A 16,171-nucleotide genomic window follows, 5' to 3' on the forward strand; every position below is an offset into this window, starting at 1 on the left:
AACTCAAAAAAGTTCAAAGTTGTGGAATTAATGTTGTGGTTTGATTCTTAAATCTTTTAGTTAATCCAGTTTATCCTTTCACAATTCTGATTTAACTTGATCCAGCATTTAAAAATAGATTTTGCTGTTGAATTTATTTAACTCAGGGGTGGGCCCACTCAATTGGGAAGACTGAAGAATTCAAAGAGAAGTAGTGGATAATTTGGAAAGAAATAATAATGTAATGCTGGATTTCTTGATTTGAAGGAGATAAACTGAGTTTAGTCAAATGTGTTGTAAGAAGGTAGATTTTAATAACCATTAATTATTTAATAAGATTTCATTACAAAGGAGCCCAATATTTAGAGTTTCTAAAAAAAGAAACAAAAACATAACAAGAAGTAATTCTTATCAAGGGGAATATGCAACCCAATTTTGAAACCAAATATGACTAAACGAAGCCTAAAATAAATAAAGGTGGATACAGGCAGTGGAAAGGAGTACAGTACTTTTCCAAGAAAGAATATACAGAAATAACCTAATTACTAAAGTAATAAGAAAAGGTAAACCTTAGAGTGAGCTAAAAAAAGGGATTTCTTCATATATATATTTAAATGAAAATAAAAATAAAAATAACTTCAGCTACATTGTGAAGTGTGAGATTAGTCAGAAATACTCAACTATCTTTTCTAGAAAGATGCATGATCCATAGGTAGTTGGAAAAATTGGTCTGAAGGATTAATACAGTGGTGCCTCTACCTAAGAACTTTTCTAGATAAGAACTGGGTGTTCAATTTTTTTTTGCCTCTTCTCCAAAACCATTTTCCATTTACAAACCTGAGCCTCCAAAACTGTAACCGGAAAAGGTAGGGAGAAGCCTTCGTGGGGCCTCTCTAGGAATCTCCTGGGAGGAAACAGGGTCAGAAAAGGCAGGGAGAAACCTCCATGAGGCCTCTCTAGGAATCTCCTGGAAGGAAACAGGGCCTGCATCCTCCCTGATTCCTATGGAAAAATTGCTTCTTCTTACAAACTTTTCTATTTAAGAACCTGGTCACGAAACGAATTAAGTTTGTAAGTAGAGGTACCATTGTATTCTGTTTTGAGCTTGATGGAAATTCAATTGAGGAATACATGACCTTGGACCAATTCAAATCTCCAAGAGTAGGATTGAATCTTAAAGTACTGTAGGAACTTGAAGAACAAAGATTCATTTTCACAAGTGTTGGGGGAAGAAAATAATGAGAAATGGGGTGGGAGGAATTCTGCATTGAGAGAGATTAATCTATAACATAACATATAATAAAAATGATTGAATTGTAGGCATTTTGAAAGCAGCATTCAACCAGTCAATTTGTATTTTGTTGTGTAGATAGAACCAACAAAATATCTTTTAATGGCATATATAACTACAGTAAACTTGATAGTCTCTTACTGTAATAATGGAGTCATGGAGGGAAGCGTTCAGCCATATTTTGCAGACAAATATGTCGAATTTAGTAGTTTTTTATAAGTTTGGGTATTTTATTTGATTTCAAATGCAAACTAATTAATGCAAGAATCAGGTTTACTGGTTTGAAACCCGTAGAGGAGGTGGAGTTGTCATCATCTACAAAAAATCACTAAACCTTAAAAATATCCAAGTTAGACATGAACTTGATCATCTGCGAACTGATCTTAAATACCACATTTTGCTTCCTACTATGCTACAGAGCCCAATTATGATATCACACAGCAGTGGGTGATATTGAGGAAGTAAGGGGTGATGAGAGGTTGCTTTTGGGTGATGGGGGATTGGATTGTGGATTGCGGAACCTAGTTAAACAAAATGTATGTACAGATTTATTCAGATTTATCATGAATTTATTTATTTATTTATTGGATTTGTATGCCGCCCCTCTCCGTGGATTTAATTTCAAGGACACCCAATTCCAAGGTGAATCTGGGAAATTTACAAATTAAAAACAAAGTAAGTCAGAATAGGAAAAAAGGAGAAAATTGACCAAAGCAAAATCTGAAGAATCAAACAGAAAGAAAGCTAAAAGGAATCAACCATCTGGAAGAACAACCACATCTTTAACAGTGTATATATGTATGTATTTACCCTCTTTATTATTTTTACACATAGGTGAAGTACATTATACTTCTTCCTCTTCCTCTTTTCCCTACCACAGCACCCCTGTAAATTGGGCTAAGACAGGAAAACTGGGCCAAAGTCATTGAGATGACTTTCATGGTTTCTTGTTTTTCAGTTTGGTACCTTAACCACTACCTTTCAGTTTGCATCTATATAGTTATCTATTCAAAAGCAATTGCATAGTTTGTGATCATTTTGAAAAGACATGAGATAAAATATTGGTAGGAATACACATTTGGATATTGAATGCAATCTGTGCATATAAAAGTTTTCAAGATTCATTATGTGTGTCTGTATATAAAGTAAAATAAATAAATTTGAGTATCTGTATGATTTTAAAATATTGTAGCCTATTGGCAATGCCCTTTTTAAAAGTCATGTTTAAAATGATCCTTAACCTCTACTTTCACTTAATTGACTAGAGGCTAGAGAACGATGTGTAATATTCATTCATCATTATGCCAGATGCCATTACTTTATATTCCCATCTGCATTATCCAGCTGTTTTGTTTTCTTGTAGAATTTGGATTGCAAATTTGCTGAAATGAATTGTAAATTTGCATTAGGATGCGAATGCAATTTGCCTGAAAACATGTAAGCAATCATGCATATTTGTGAAAATTTCTAGATGAAGCAAATAAATTCATGGGATGCTTTATTTTAGACCAACTAAGTTAATAAAGCATCAAATCTGCACAATCACTCAACTATCAAAATTTAATCTGTGAATGCAATTTTAAATTGCATTTAATATGTAGGAAGCATGATATTCAATGCTAACTTTTACTCCAATCTTATTACTACTGAACACTACTGAATCACAGTGTGCATTAGTTTCCCAAGAATTCCTTGTATTAATGCAGATCAAGTTTATGTCTTTGTTCAAGGCTTCTAGAGTTGGAAAGTAGGACAATTCATGGAAGCAAATCTATTAAGGTGATTTATGCAAAAGCAAGATAAATGCAATGCTTATTTTAATACCAATTCATATACAAGTTTTATCAAGGTGTTGTTTTCAAAGTTTTTAATGTTTAAATACATTTTATGTGACTGTTTACTATGTTGTTTCATGTTAGAGTATTGTAACTTCTAATTCGTTACAATACGGAGAGGGGCGGCATACATCCAAATAATAAATAAAATAAATAAATAAATAGTCTAGTAATCCAAGATTTGCCCATGTTTCCTCAACACTCTGTGGCTTGCATTGGCTGCCGATCAGTTTCCGGTCACAATTCAAAGTGTTGGTCATGACCTTTAAAGCCCTACATGGTTTTGGACCAGACTACCTCCGGAACCAACTGCTACCGCACGAATCCCAGCGACCGATAAGGTCCCACAGAGTTGGCCTTCTCCGGGTCCCGTCGACTAAACAATGTTGTTGGCGGGTCCCGGGGGAAGAGCCTTCTCTGTGGCGGCCCCGGCCCTCTGGAACCAACTCCCCCCGGAGATTAGAATTGCCCCCACGTTCCCTGTCTTTCGTAAACTACTCAAGACTCATTTATACTGCCAGGCATGGGGGAGTTGTGATATTCCTTCCCCCTAGGCCATTACAAGTTATGCATGGTATGTCTGTGTGTATGTTTGGTTTTATAATAAGGGTTTTTAGTTGTTTTATTATTGGATTGTCACATGCTGTTTTTATCATTGTTGTTAGCCGCCCCGAGTCTACGGAGAGGGGCGGCATACAAATCCAATAAATTATTATTATTATTATTATTATTAATAATAATAATAATAATATACTAATGAAAATGGCAGAAAAAAATATTTATTTATTTATTTATTTATTGGATTTGTATGCCGCCCCTCTCTGCAGACTCGGGGCGGCTAACAACAGTGATAAAAAACAGCATGTAACAATCTAATACTAAACAACTTAAAAAAAAACCTTATTATTTTATTTATTTATTTATTACTTAGATTTGTATGCCGCCCCTCTCCGAAGACTTATAAAACCAAACATACATACATACAAACATACCATGCATAAATTGTAAGGCCTAGGGGGAAAGAATATCTCAGTTCCCCCATGCCTGATGGCAGAGGTGGGTTTTAAGAAACTTACGAAAGGCAAGGAGGGTAGGGGCAATTCTAATCTCTGGAGGGAGTTGGTTCCAAAGGGTCTTCCCCTGGGTCCCGCCAAACGACAGTATTGTAGTACTGTATGTCAAAGTATTATTTTGATTTCTGAAATTTTGGACTTAAATACCATGTTTATATTACGTATATAGAAAAACATTGCTAGATTTGAACCATTCCAGATAAAGCAAATGCTATGTAAAAATAAGGACATATTAATTTTTCACCAAAATGTCACCCATTAAACAATGAAAGTCACATCCTCACATTATGAAATGCAAAGCAGAGTATATGGAGCTCATGGTTTATATTTCATACATTGGTAAGTTGGAAAAGAAAATGCTATACACTAAAAAAGAAGCATCCTACAACTGCAGTAAGAGCATGCAATATACAGCAGTTTGTTCTTTAATACAGCTAATTCTTTATTATAAGAACAATGTTCTATCATTACAATTAAAATCTGTCATAACAGAGCATATAATCAACTATCTATTTCTTGGTAAAATACAAATTTCTTAGTTTTATCCTTGAGCTGAAAATTGGCATCTATTTTGTAATTACATTTATCTTACAAGGGCAGGATATGTCATTGGCTAATTTCCCTCTGCTTCAATTTTAGTTTGGAAGATAACAGCAACTATTTTTTAGTAAGCAATGTTGCTACACTGAAATTGAGTTTTGAAAAAAAATCAGATAAACAAAGAAATGAAGAACAAGCTGTTCTTTTAGAAATAACCATTTAACAGCAGTTTTAGTTTATGTGTGGATCTTTTGTTTCTGGTTCTGGGAATGGCATATGGACAATTCCTCTTACCCTTAGAGGTCAGATTCCATTATATGTGACTGCCACATTACAAATTAACAAACAATGCTATTTGTGAGCATTCACTACTCCTCTTTGTTAGTCATGCAAATGGTTCTACAGTGATGCTATTTCAGCTTTCTCAGATGATTGTTGTTTCAACAACAAAATGTAAATAAAAATCCAAAGCAGTTAAAGCATATTAAATGTGAGCAAAGTAACATAATTCAACAATAGTAATGAGTAATACAATGCCATACTTTTGTTGTATTATGTTGGAATATATTGCAATAAAATTCAAAAATTAATTCTTGATTCTTGAATGTAAAATTCACAAAAGTGCAGAGAAAACCTTATCCATCTGCAGCAAACAAATTCTGTTCACATAATTTAGCCAATAAGACCATAAAGGCATCAAACGAATTTCTATATTATTGGGGAGTAAACTATATAACTGGTATCTCTCATCATGCTCCATCATGGTTTAATTATGGTTTGAAATATACTGCGATAAATTGCATTTATACAAGTCACTAAAGCACAAACCATGGTTTCAGAAACAAACAAGGATTATAAAGTAGACCTTAGCTGCTCCAAATGAAGATTTACTGATATATTCAAAGTTCTCAAATTATTCTTGCTTTCTCTCTGGATATATTCAGACTAAACTGTTGTTAACTTTTTGTTAATGCACATTAGATACTTTTAATGGAAGCAGGTTTCATTTATGGAACTAGAAGGGAACACTTTTTTTTCTAGCTGCATTCCCCATGTGCTTTAATTACATAGGTGGATGCCCTATTGCAGGGGTAGGGAACGTTGGCTCTTCTATGACTTGTGGACTTCAACTCCCAGAATTCTCTGAACTAGAATGATTGGCTCAGGAATCCTGGGAGTTGAAGTCCACAATTCTCTGAACTAGAATGATTGGCTCAACTCCCAGAATTCTCTGAACTAGAATGATTGGCTCAGGAATCCTGGGAGTTGAAGTCCACAATTCTCTGAACTAGAATGATTGGCTCAGGAATCCTGGGAGTTGAAGTCCACAAGTCATAGAAGAGCCAACGTTCCCTACCCCTGCCCTATTGCATTAATCCACTGCATAAATCTATTGGCATATGCTGGATGCCATCCTTAATACAGTATTTTAAATAGTAGTTATATCTATCTGCAAGAATAGTATTTTGAAAGATGGCATAGAATAAATTTGATCTTCAAAACCTTAGATGCCCACTAGATTGCAACTAAGAGTTGCCTGTTATCTTTTTATTGACTTCCAGTGGTCATTCATAGATTTGCAGTCAAGACATCTTAAAGTCAGCCTTAAAGCTTCATATATACAAATAGTACATACCGTACATACATAAACAAGTAAGGAAATGAACAAGCTATCCCAAAGTAAGATTGCTTTCTGAATGAGATCTTACTGAAAAATAGCACTATTCCTTAAAGAATTCAGATTATTGACAATAAAACTGATAATTATTTTGTCATTTTTATTGATGCAAAATAAATGTAAAAATGACCTTTGAATTCAGAAAAAAGCAAGATTACATCAGAATTTAAATCCTTGTGTATAAAAATGCTAAAATTGTGTCATGTTAATACTATAAAAATATACAGAAAATATGTAGGCAGATGTTATTATTTTACCTTACAAAATATTTTAAACTTAACTTGCATTTATCATATAATACATGTCATGGCCATTCAGAACTTGCAGATGATAAAAGGACAATCAAATCTAACTGTTCAAGGCAGTTAAGAATGAAATCACAAGACTTTTGTTGCCTTATGGCTCTCTGCTAGATCTGGCTTTATATCCTGGATCTGCTGAATCATCATCTGACTGGCAGCTGATAGCAAACAACATTGCTCTTAAAATACAGAACATTCAGTCTCATATGACTATAGTGTTTCTAGCAAAACAATCATCTTAATTCATACATAACTACAAAATTTAATTTTCAGGGTAATTTATGAAAACTTCTAGGACAAATGCTCTTTGACAGGTTGTACAGAAGTCTGGCTGTTTTTGATTCAGGCCCTGTCTCACTGAATAATCATATCCTAACCATCCCTTTATTTGCATCATATTGCTTTTATCTTATCCCAGTCTGTCAATAAGATACTCTAAAGTCATAATTAAATATATTAATATAAGTTCAGTATTTACCTCTTTAAGTCAACATAACCCCTACTCAGATTCACAATGTATAAAGTCTGTTAATGTTTTATCACATCTTATTCTGAACATAAGGCTATGAAACATGGATTTTTATGCATAATATACCTGCAAGATGTAAATAAGCTACTAATATCACACAATTTGAAGAATTTGGTCTTAAATACTTGTTCACCAGCAGATAGTTTAGAGTAAATATAGGACCGCAAGGTGTGGGTGTTTATTTTACATTTAGAGCTCTTCTACAGATATGTGTGTACCCTTCCTATACATGCCCTCTACCCTTCTCCAAAGTTGTAAAAGGATGACAGGAAGAAAATACTGCTCAACTTCTATAATGATTGCTTTGCAGTGAACTGTTTTCTGGATACATAAATGTTAGACAAAATATAGCAAAAATATCATCACGATTTAGTCCAAATAGCAATCAGCAATTTCTAAATTCAATGATTTAGAGATAAGAATTTTTTTATTACAATAACATTATTTTGCTTTCATTAAAAACTTTACTGTGGCTTCTAAAATGTTATTTGCTTTGCACATTGCAGAGTCATTCTAATGGTGTATTTCTTTTAACTACAAACTGTTTTCCTGATTATAGGACCCACTACATAACAAACTGCTTTTGAAACCCAGTTTCAAAATTCATTTGAATACAATGGGTACAGTTTGCTGTTCAAATAATGTTTTTAACTTGAACATTAAGAACTAGATAAATACTGCTTGGAATGCTGACATTTTCTAGAAAACATTTAATGAAGCTTGGTACTCACTGGATATACTAAATTATATTTCCCATAATTCCAGCCATGAAAATTGAAAATTATGAATGTTAAACTTGTGCTGACCAAATGCCCTCATTAAAATGCCTCCCTTGTATTTATTCTCTAATATAAATAAAACAAAGTTTAAAAGCTATTCATCACTAGTGTGACAATTCTTACTATTACATTTATGGAAAAAAACCTGCTTGTGCCTATGAGTCAGAAGTCATGTAATAAAATACAGTAGGCCTTTTCTTGCTTGAAATTATTAAAATGTGGGAAATAATATTGCATATGAGATTCCAGCTCATTTTGTTGCCTCAGTTCAACTTCCTGTGAATTTAAAACAGCTGCTTCTGGGAGGATCCAGATTTCAAGTCATGAACATATGAGACTCAAATGAATAACCTATTTCCCATTTTCTGGATTTTACATTTTGTAAAGGAAACAATAACTTTTTATCCAGGGATTCCACTAATACAGATATTCTTCAACTTACAACAGTTCATTTAATGACTGTTTAAAGTTATAATGGCACTGAAAAAAGTGATTTAAAATCATTTTTTCATAGGTATGATCATTGTAGTATGCTCATGGTCATTTAATCAAAATTCAGACGCTTGGCAACTGGCTCATATTTATAACAGTTGCAATGTCCCAGGATCATGTGATCCCCTTTTGCAATCTTCTGATAAACAAAGCAATGGGGATAGATTCACTTAGCAACCATGTTACTAGCTTAACTGTGGCAAGGAAGGTTGTAAAAAAGACAAACTTCACCTTACAAATATTTTGCTTAGCAACAGAAATTTTGGACTCAATTGTAGTTGTGAGTAGAGCACTACCTAGAGTGCTCTAATGTCATGTCCTTCTGATATGTAATTTTTTTCGGTTGGAAACCTGTTCCTAATATTCAACCTAAATCTTCCCTTTAACTTAAAACCATTACTGTATTTCATATGCCACAATTATTTATTGTGGGATACTTGCAGAGAAGACTATTATTTCCCCTTTGTTATATTTTATAACAGCGCTAAAGATTTTCTGCTCCCTTAGTCTCTCTTTAGAAGACTGATGCTTGATCTTCAAGTTTGCATTTGGATGACTCACATAGTCACTGTTAATCCAGTTTTCTGCCTGTCTAAGGTTCATATATTCAGAAAGGTAGGAGAAAAGATCCAAGATTGTTCAGCTGACCTCTTTCTTCAAGTGGGCCTTTATTTATTAATTGGATTTCTATGCCGCCCCTCTCCCTCTACTTTAATTCTAATACTTATTAGGAAAGGATCCTAATAAGTTTATTGTTTTGTCATATTTGGATTGGATGGGTGATTGGATAGTGTACCATCGTTGATTAGTGTACCATAGAGACCTGGTCATTAAATGGCACGTATGGCTTTTCTTTACTGTGGGTTTTAAATTATTTTGTCTTTTTTTTTAGAAGTCCTAATATTATACTGTTTTATTTATTTATTTTTTGGTTGTGGGTTGCCTAGAGTCCCTAGGGAGTTGGCTGGCATACAAACAAATTGAATTAAATTAATAAATATTTGTTACATTTTAAGTTACAATTGTTTACATAAACTCCTTTGAAATGATTATTCTGGCAAGTGAAAAATAATTGCAGCTAATAAACTTACCTCATGAATTCGATTTGTATAATATACAGTACTAGGATAGAGAGAAATAAGGTGGATTAGCTTGTATTGGGTGAAGTACACAAACAAACACGTAAATGTGCACTTCGAGACATTTCCAGCCATACATTTGATTCCAACACACTTTAGTGCTGCTTGAAAAGCCACGGACATGCACAAAAAGAAACATTACTGGAAGTACTTCACTAGCAGAATAAATGCTGCCAGAAATTGGAAGTTTTTTTTAAAACTATGGGTTGTTGGTGGAAATAATGTTTCATAATATTAAGCGTTGCAGACTCTACTGCGTTACACTTTAGTTGGAGTTGTCGCAAATGCAACTCCAAGAATTCCCAGGCAGTCTGGAAAATAGAACCAACTTTATGAAACGTTACTTCTATATTCTGTTAATTGTGATCCAAAGTCTCAGGTTTGGTGACGGTTCAGCACAGGTATTGCATACGTTCGCCAAATGAGACGCCATTGACCGAAACAATTCCGGCAGAGATTTCGCCATTGAGAAGACTTAGATTGAAAGTCGGGTGGATTCATGACTCCTTGCGGCTAAAACCCCGCCGTTAAAAAGGCCGACGCGGGAAAAAGCGTCGTTTCCCAGAAGGCGAGGGGAGAAAACCTTGTTCTCTAGGCAACTAGGAAGACTCGAGTCAAAACTCGCGAGAATCACCCAACTGCTCGAAATGATCTCCAGAAAAGAGAATGTACAGAACGGATGGTCGGAGAGCCACAGACGGAACTACATTTCCCAGCGGCCTCTTTGAAAAATAGCCTCCCGCTTTTTCCGAGCGCATTCGCGTTCCCTACGGCGCGGCGGTTGAACCTGGGCCGCTCTGGGAAGGCGTTTCACGATGGCTGGGTGCAATGTTAATGCCGCGTCTCCCCCAATCGAGTTGACACCGCTTATCCGGAAACTTCGTAAGTGGGTTGTTTGTCGGCGCTGATAGCCAGTGAGCCTTTCAGAGGCTATTTTTGCTTTTGGATCCTAAAAAGTTGAAAATGGCTTTGCTTTTGGGGTTGGAAAAAAAAGTATCCCCGAGCCACTGTTTAGCTTCGCACAAACTTCCAATCCAGGATTCTCATGATGTGCAAACCCCAGTGTGAATCTGTTGATTGCACGCAAAAAAGCAGCACATTCCGTCTCTATTTTTCTACTTTTGGTTTAGAGTTTTGTAATAGTCTCAATACGAGCCCTTTTCAAAGTCGCATATACATTTTATATGTATTGATTGATCAGTGACTGTGCCATCCCATCCGTGTCAACCCATAAGGACCCCGCAAAATAAATGTCTCTTACAATCATCTCTACAAAAGGAATGCCAAAGATAGGGAACATTGATAAAGAATGTGAATGTGTTAACATTGTTGCAGAATGCACACAATTGGCTAGAATGTAGTGAACAGAGATGGAATGGGAAATGGCAAAAAGGAATATTGACACTTATCAGGAAATGGAAAAATTGCAGTGGCAAAAACAGTAATCAAAGCTTTTAACAATAAAGATTATTATTCCTGATATTAAAAGAAGAAGAAAATAATGTTTAGAGAATAGATTATGTAAGATCATAGTTGAAAGATGATGAACAGTCACATGCCTTGTCATCCCTAAGAAAGTATCCTAAATTTTCAATGTGATGGTTGAACAAAATCAATTTACTGGCTAATTTTATGCAAAGCAATACTTTTTAGTGAAAATGTGTGTGGTATCATTTATACAAGAGTAGATATGGCTTGATGGTTACATTGCTGGATTAGGAGTGGGGAGTCACAGACTCTAATCCAACCATAGCTGCAGAAGCTCATTGGGTAATTTTGGACCAATCACTTTCTCTCAGCCCTAGACTAGGAAATTAAAAACATCTGTCTGTCACCTGCACTGTGCTAAATTATGGTCTGTAATGTTCAGTGAAGAGATTGTTTATTCTGCAGAAGATTGGTTGGAATTTATAAAGTGTTTCTGTGTGTGAATGTAAAAAATAAACTTTTTTTGCAATGTTTCCCTTTTTTTAAAAAAATTAACAGGTCACGAGCTGTCTGAAATTAGAGAAAGAGCACTTAAGAATATTTTATCTAAATTAAATCATAATTTGATTACATATGACGATTTGGTTCAAGAAAAGCTGCTATTTGTCAGTCTTTTAGAATGGTTCAACTTTCCCGTAGTACCAATGAAGGAAGAAGTTTTGAACTTGGTGACCAACTTATTAAAGGTATTCCTTCCCCCCCCCCTGAAAGAGTAATATAAATAGTTAACCACTAAGCTCTCTATTTACAATTTTTAAAAATCACAGCATTGCTCAATTTAATTGAAGCGTTCTTTTGCAACAAAATGTTTAAAATATACACTGATTCGTTTTAAAATTTTGTCAATAGAGGTCATTCTCAATGAACAATAGTAATTGGGTCTGCAATTTCCATCACTGAGAAATATGCTCATAAAGTGCAACATCACAATACTGCATTGGTCAGTGACGGTACAGGTAATCCTTGACTTACAACCACAATTGAGCCCCAGATGTCTGTGGCCAAGTGAGATATTTGTTAAATGAGTTTGGCCCCATTTTACAACCTTGCTTGCCACAGTTGTTGAGTGAATTGTTGTAGCTGTTAAGTGAATCTGGCTTCTCCGTTTGACTTTGTCTTAAGGTTACAAAAGGTGATCACATGACCATAGGGATGTTACCATGACCCTAAATGTAAAAAATGATCCTAAATCTTTTTTTTTTCTGTGCCCTTGTAACTTTGAACAATCACTAAATGAATTATTGTAAGTCAAGGACTACCTATTGTCCTGGCACTCCCTGTTGCCAACCTTAGATAAGAATCATGAATTGCTTATCATGATTAACATGATGGGTACTTCTGAGAGTGAGTGGGTGGATGATTGCTGAGGAAAGGGAAAACTTTCACGGATTGCCTGTGAGGCATGGTATAAACACAACGGAGGTAGGGAGGGCTGCTTCTGGGTGAGAAATTGTGCGAACAACTTATTTGTTGTGACCTTCCCTGCCGGCTTTCTCATTGACTTTACTGATGGGAAGCTGGCAGGGAAAGTCCCAAAGGCAGTCATGCGACTGAAGGACATTGTAACTATGGTAACTGATTCAATTGCCTAGCGCACAGTTTGGACAGCCAAAACTTCAAGAACCAGTCATAAGTAACACTCATCCAGACCCCTTGTAATTTCAAATGGTGCTGAACAAGTGTCTGTTCAATGAGGACTACCTGAACAGCATATTCAGAATACCTCTATTGACAAAACATTGGGAACTATTAGTTACAATATTATACTTTGCTTTATGTATTTGTTCATTTATAAGGTTTTGAAGTACCTCAACTAGTTTAACCGATTCAAAATTCTGTACTACACAGAGGAAAAAAAGTGCTGCTATGATACTTATACTGTGGAACTTACTATATAGTACAAATAGTGACTATTAGATGTAGTATAAATCTATGTTCTTGTGTGCCAGTATTTGTATAAATATAGAAATAAGTATTAAAAACCAGGTTTTTGTTGTTGTTTGGCTTTGTTTTTTTTAAAGGGTGCTTTAATTAAAGACCTTGTTTAACTCAGGAGATATTAGTCACTTTTCTGATCAATATTGCATTTGTAATTTTAGCATCCTTCTGTTGTGGAACAATTGGTGGGGATTGGGGCAGTAGAGTTCTTCACTCAGCTTCGTCCCAATGTGGATTCTAACTTTCAAGCAATGATTGATGGAATTCTAGATGGGCTGTTTGTGTTACCTTCAGATGTTATCTTGGATTATCATGCCCCACCCTGTCAAGATGGATCAGAAGCTAATCCAGGTAATTTATTTATTAGGAATCCTTGGTGCTCTCTGAGCTTGCAGACATTTCATTTCCCTAACTAAATAACAACATCAGTGGTAGTAAGGAGTGGAATTTGCTGTCAGTTTATATTCTGGTGTCTTGCCTGTCATATTTGGGTGGAGGTGGTTTAAGAGATTTTTTTGGTTGGGATTTTTACTGATGGCTCTTTGGTAGTTTCTTTATTGGGGTATTACTTACCATATTTTTCGGAGAATAGATGCACTTTTTTCACCACTAAAAGAGGGTCAAAATTTGGGTGTAGCCCACCCAGCCTCTCAAACAGAGATTTCAGAGGTAGAAAACAGCTTGTGAAACCTCCATTTCAGAGTGGTTTTTTTCAGCCTCTGAAACCTCAGTTTGAGAGCTGGGCAGGGCTACAATGGAGGTTTCAGAGGCTGGAAAAATACCTCTGAAATAGTGGTTTCAGAGTCTGGAAAAAGGCCTCTGAAACGGAGGTTTCACAGGCTGAAAAACAAGGCACAGAGCTCACACTAATGAACCTGTTGCTAAAGTTCACCTCTGGGAACACCTGATTGAGGGTAATCAAGAGAGGCTATCCACTCGCCAATCAGCTTTTTTCTTATTTTCCTCTCCAAAAACTAAGGTGCGTCTTATACTCCGGTGTGTTTTATAGTCCAAAAATTATGGTATTTAATTGTTGGATTGAAGTTAATCTTGAAGTAAATCTATGCTGATCTAAGTGATGGAGAGTCTCTTTTGGGCTGGTTGATTGTGTTTTTTCCATAAGCTGTAAATGTTATTCTTTATGTGTCTATTGATGGCTGATTTGTAAGAATGCCAAGCTTCTAGAAATTCCCTGTCATTCGTTCGTTCATTCATTCATTCATTCATTCATTCATTCATTCATTCATCACAGTATGCTATTTGCAAAGTTTACTGAGTCTAATGCTGTTTGTTAATAACTGTTGATCCTTTAAGTACAGTTAATCCTCAACGTACAACCATTTGTTAAGAGAGGAGTTCTCTAAACAAGCCGTTCTCCGAGTCTACGGAGAGGGGCGGTATACAAATCTAATAAATAATAATAATAACCTTATGAGACTGAAGAAAGTGACTTACAACCAGTCCTCACACTTGCAATAGCTACAGCACAGCCACAGTCACCATATCAAAATTTGGGCTCTTGTTAACCAGCATATATTTATGATAGCCCCAACATCCTGGGGTCATGTGATTACTATTTGCAACCTTCCCAGCTGTCTGTCAGATTCAAATAACCAGGAGCGTATGTTGAGTTCAAAGCATGGAAAAGTAAGCCATATTCACTTAACAGCTGCGTGATTAACTTAATAACTACAGTGGTTTGCTTAATAACCAGGGTAAAAAGTCTTGTGAAATTTGGTATGATTCACTTAACTACCAACTTGCTCAGCAGCAGAAATTCTCATCACAGTTGTGGTTGAAGGTCAAGGTCTACCTGAATTCCAAGAAGGAAAATACAGTGATCCCTCAAGTATCGCGAGGGTTACGTTCCAAGACCCCTCGCGATACTCGGTTTTTCGCAATGTAGTGGTGCGGAAGTAAAAACACCATCTGCGCATGCGCGCCCTTTTTTCCATGGCCGCGCATGCGCAGATGGTGGAGTTTGCGTGGGCGGCGAGGGAAGACCCAGGGAAGGTTCCTTCGTCCGCCTAGCAGCTGATCTGCTCGGCAGCATAGCACCAGCAAGGAGCCGAAGATCCGGGTTTCCCCGCTGCCCACGGAAAGGGGAAACCCGGATCTTCGGCTCCTCGCTGGTCCCCAATTCCGCCAACATCAGGCTCTCCACACGCCCTTTCGCCGTAACACGAGAGCCTTCCGAAAACTCTTTCCAAGCGCCTCAGAGCAGCACCCCCACCCCTCTTTGATTCCCTCAACCCGCCCGGCCCCTCGCTCCCCTTTTCCACACTCCAACCGAGAGAGGAGTCCGCGCTGCTCCGGCTGCCGTGTCTCCTTCTCCCTCCTCCTCCTCTTCTTCCCCGCTCTTCCATCCTCCGCCGCCGAGGTCGCCAGGAAGGGAGAAGAAGAGTCAATGAACGGCGCCAGCCGCCGCCTTGCCCAACGCAAAGCGCGAGAGCCCAGACCCGGAGGCAACCCGCTCGCTGTCTGCGGCGCTTCGAGTTTCTCCTCCCGGAGGCGTGCTCGGCGCTCGCTGCAGCCGAAGATCCGGGTTTCCCCTTTCCGTGGGCAGTGGATGAAGGAACCTTCCCTGGGTCTTCCCCCACTGCAGTGAGCGCCGAGCGTGCCTCCGGGAGGAGAAACTCGAAGCGCCGCGGACAGCGAGCGGGTTGCCTCCGGGTCTGGGCTCTCGCGCTTTGCGTTGGGTGAGGCGGCGGCTGGCGCCCTTCATTGACTCCTCTTCTCCCTGGCGACCTCGGCGGCGGAAGATGGAAGAGCGGGGAAGAAGAGGAGGAGGAGGGAGAAGGAGACACGGCAGCCGGAGCAGCGCGGACTCCTCTCTCGGTTGGAGTGTGGAAAAGGGGAGCGAGGGGCCGGGCGGGTTGAGGGAATCAAAGAGGGGTGGGGGTGCTGCTCTGAGGCGCTCGGAAAGAGTTTTCGGAAGGCTCTCGTTTTACGGCGAAAGGGCGTGTGGAGAGCCTGATGTTGGCGGAATTGGGGACCAGCGAGGAGCCGAAGATCCGGGTGGGGAAACCTGGATCTTCGGCTCCTCGCTGGTGCTGCGCTGCCGAGCAGATCAGCTGCTAGGCGGCCGCTCGAGAGCAAGAGGGGGAG

General features: G+C 37.6%; 2 protein-coding genes across 5 annotated transcripts in view; one reads left to right on the top strand and one right to left on the bottom strand.

The window, feature by feature from the left end:
- Positions 1 to 9,623, bottom strand: part of SOCS6 (suppressor of cytokine signaling 6) — a 45,722-nt gene extending 36,099 nt beyond the window's left edge. Inside the window, exon 1 of the mRNA XM_070747456.1 lies at positions 9,590 to 9,623. The gene's annotated coding sequence lies outside the window, so the exon portion shown is untranslated. The remainder of the gene's footprint in view (positions 1 to 9,589) is intronic.
- A 686-nt stretch (positions 9,624 to 10,309) lies between these two features.
- Positions 10,310 to 16,171, top strand: part of RTTN (rotatin) — a 126,306-nt gene continuing 120,444 nt past the window's right edge. For all 4 annotated transcript variants that reach the window (XM_070747457.1, XM_070747459.1, XM_070747460.1 and 1 more), the window contains exons 1-3: positions 10,310 to 10,519; positions 11,624 to 11,811; positions 13,225 to 13,414. In XM_070747457.1, coding sequence (XP_070603558.1) covers positions 10,453 to 10,519; positions 11,624 to 11,811; positions 13,225 to 13,414 — 445 coding nt within the window. In that variant the 5' untranslated portion in view covers positions 10,310 to 10,452. The remainder of the gene's footprint in view (positions 10,520 to 11,623; positions 11,812 to 13,224; positions 13,415 to 16,171) is intronic.

The sequence above is a fragment of the Erythrolamprus reginae genome, chromosome 3 (genome assembly GCF_031021105.1).
Source record: "Erythrolamprus reginae isolate rEryReg1 chromosome 3, rEryReg1.hap1, whole genome shotgun sequence".
Classification (NCBI taxonomy): domain Eukaryota; kingdom Metazoa; phylum Chordata; class Lepidosauria; order Squamata; family Dipsadidae; genus Erythrolamprus; species Erythrolamprus reginae.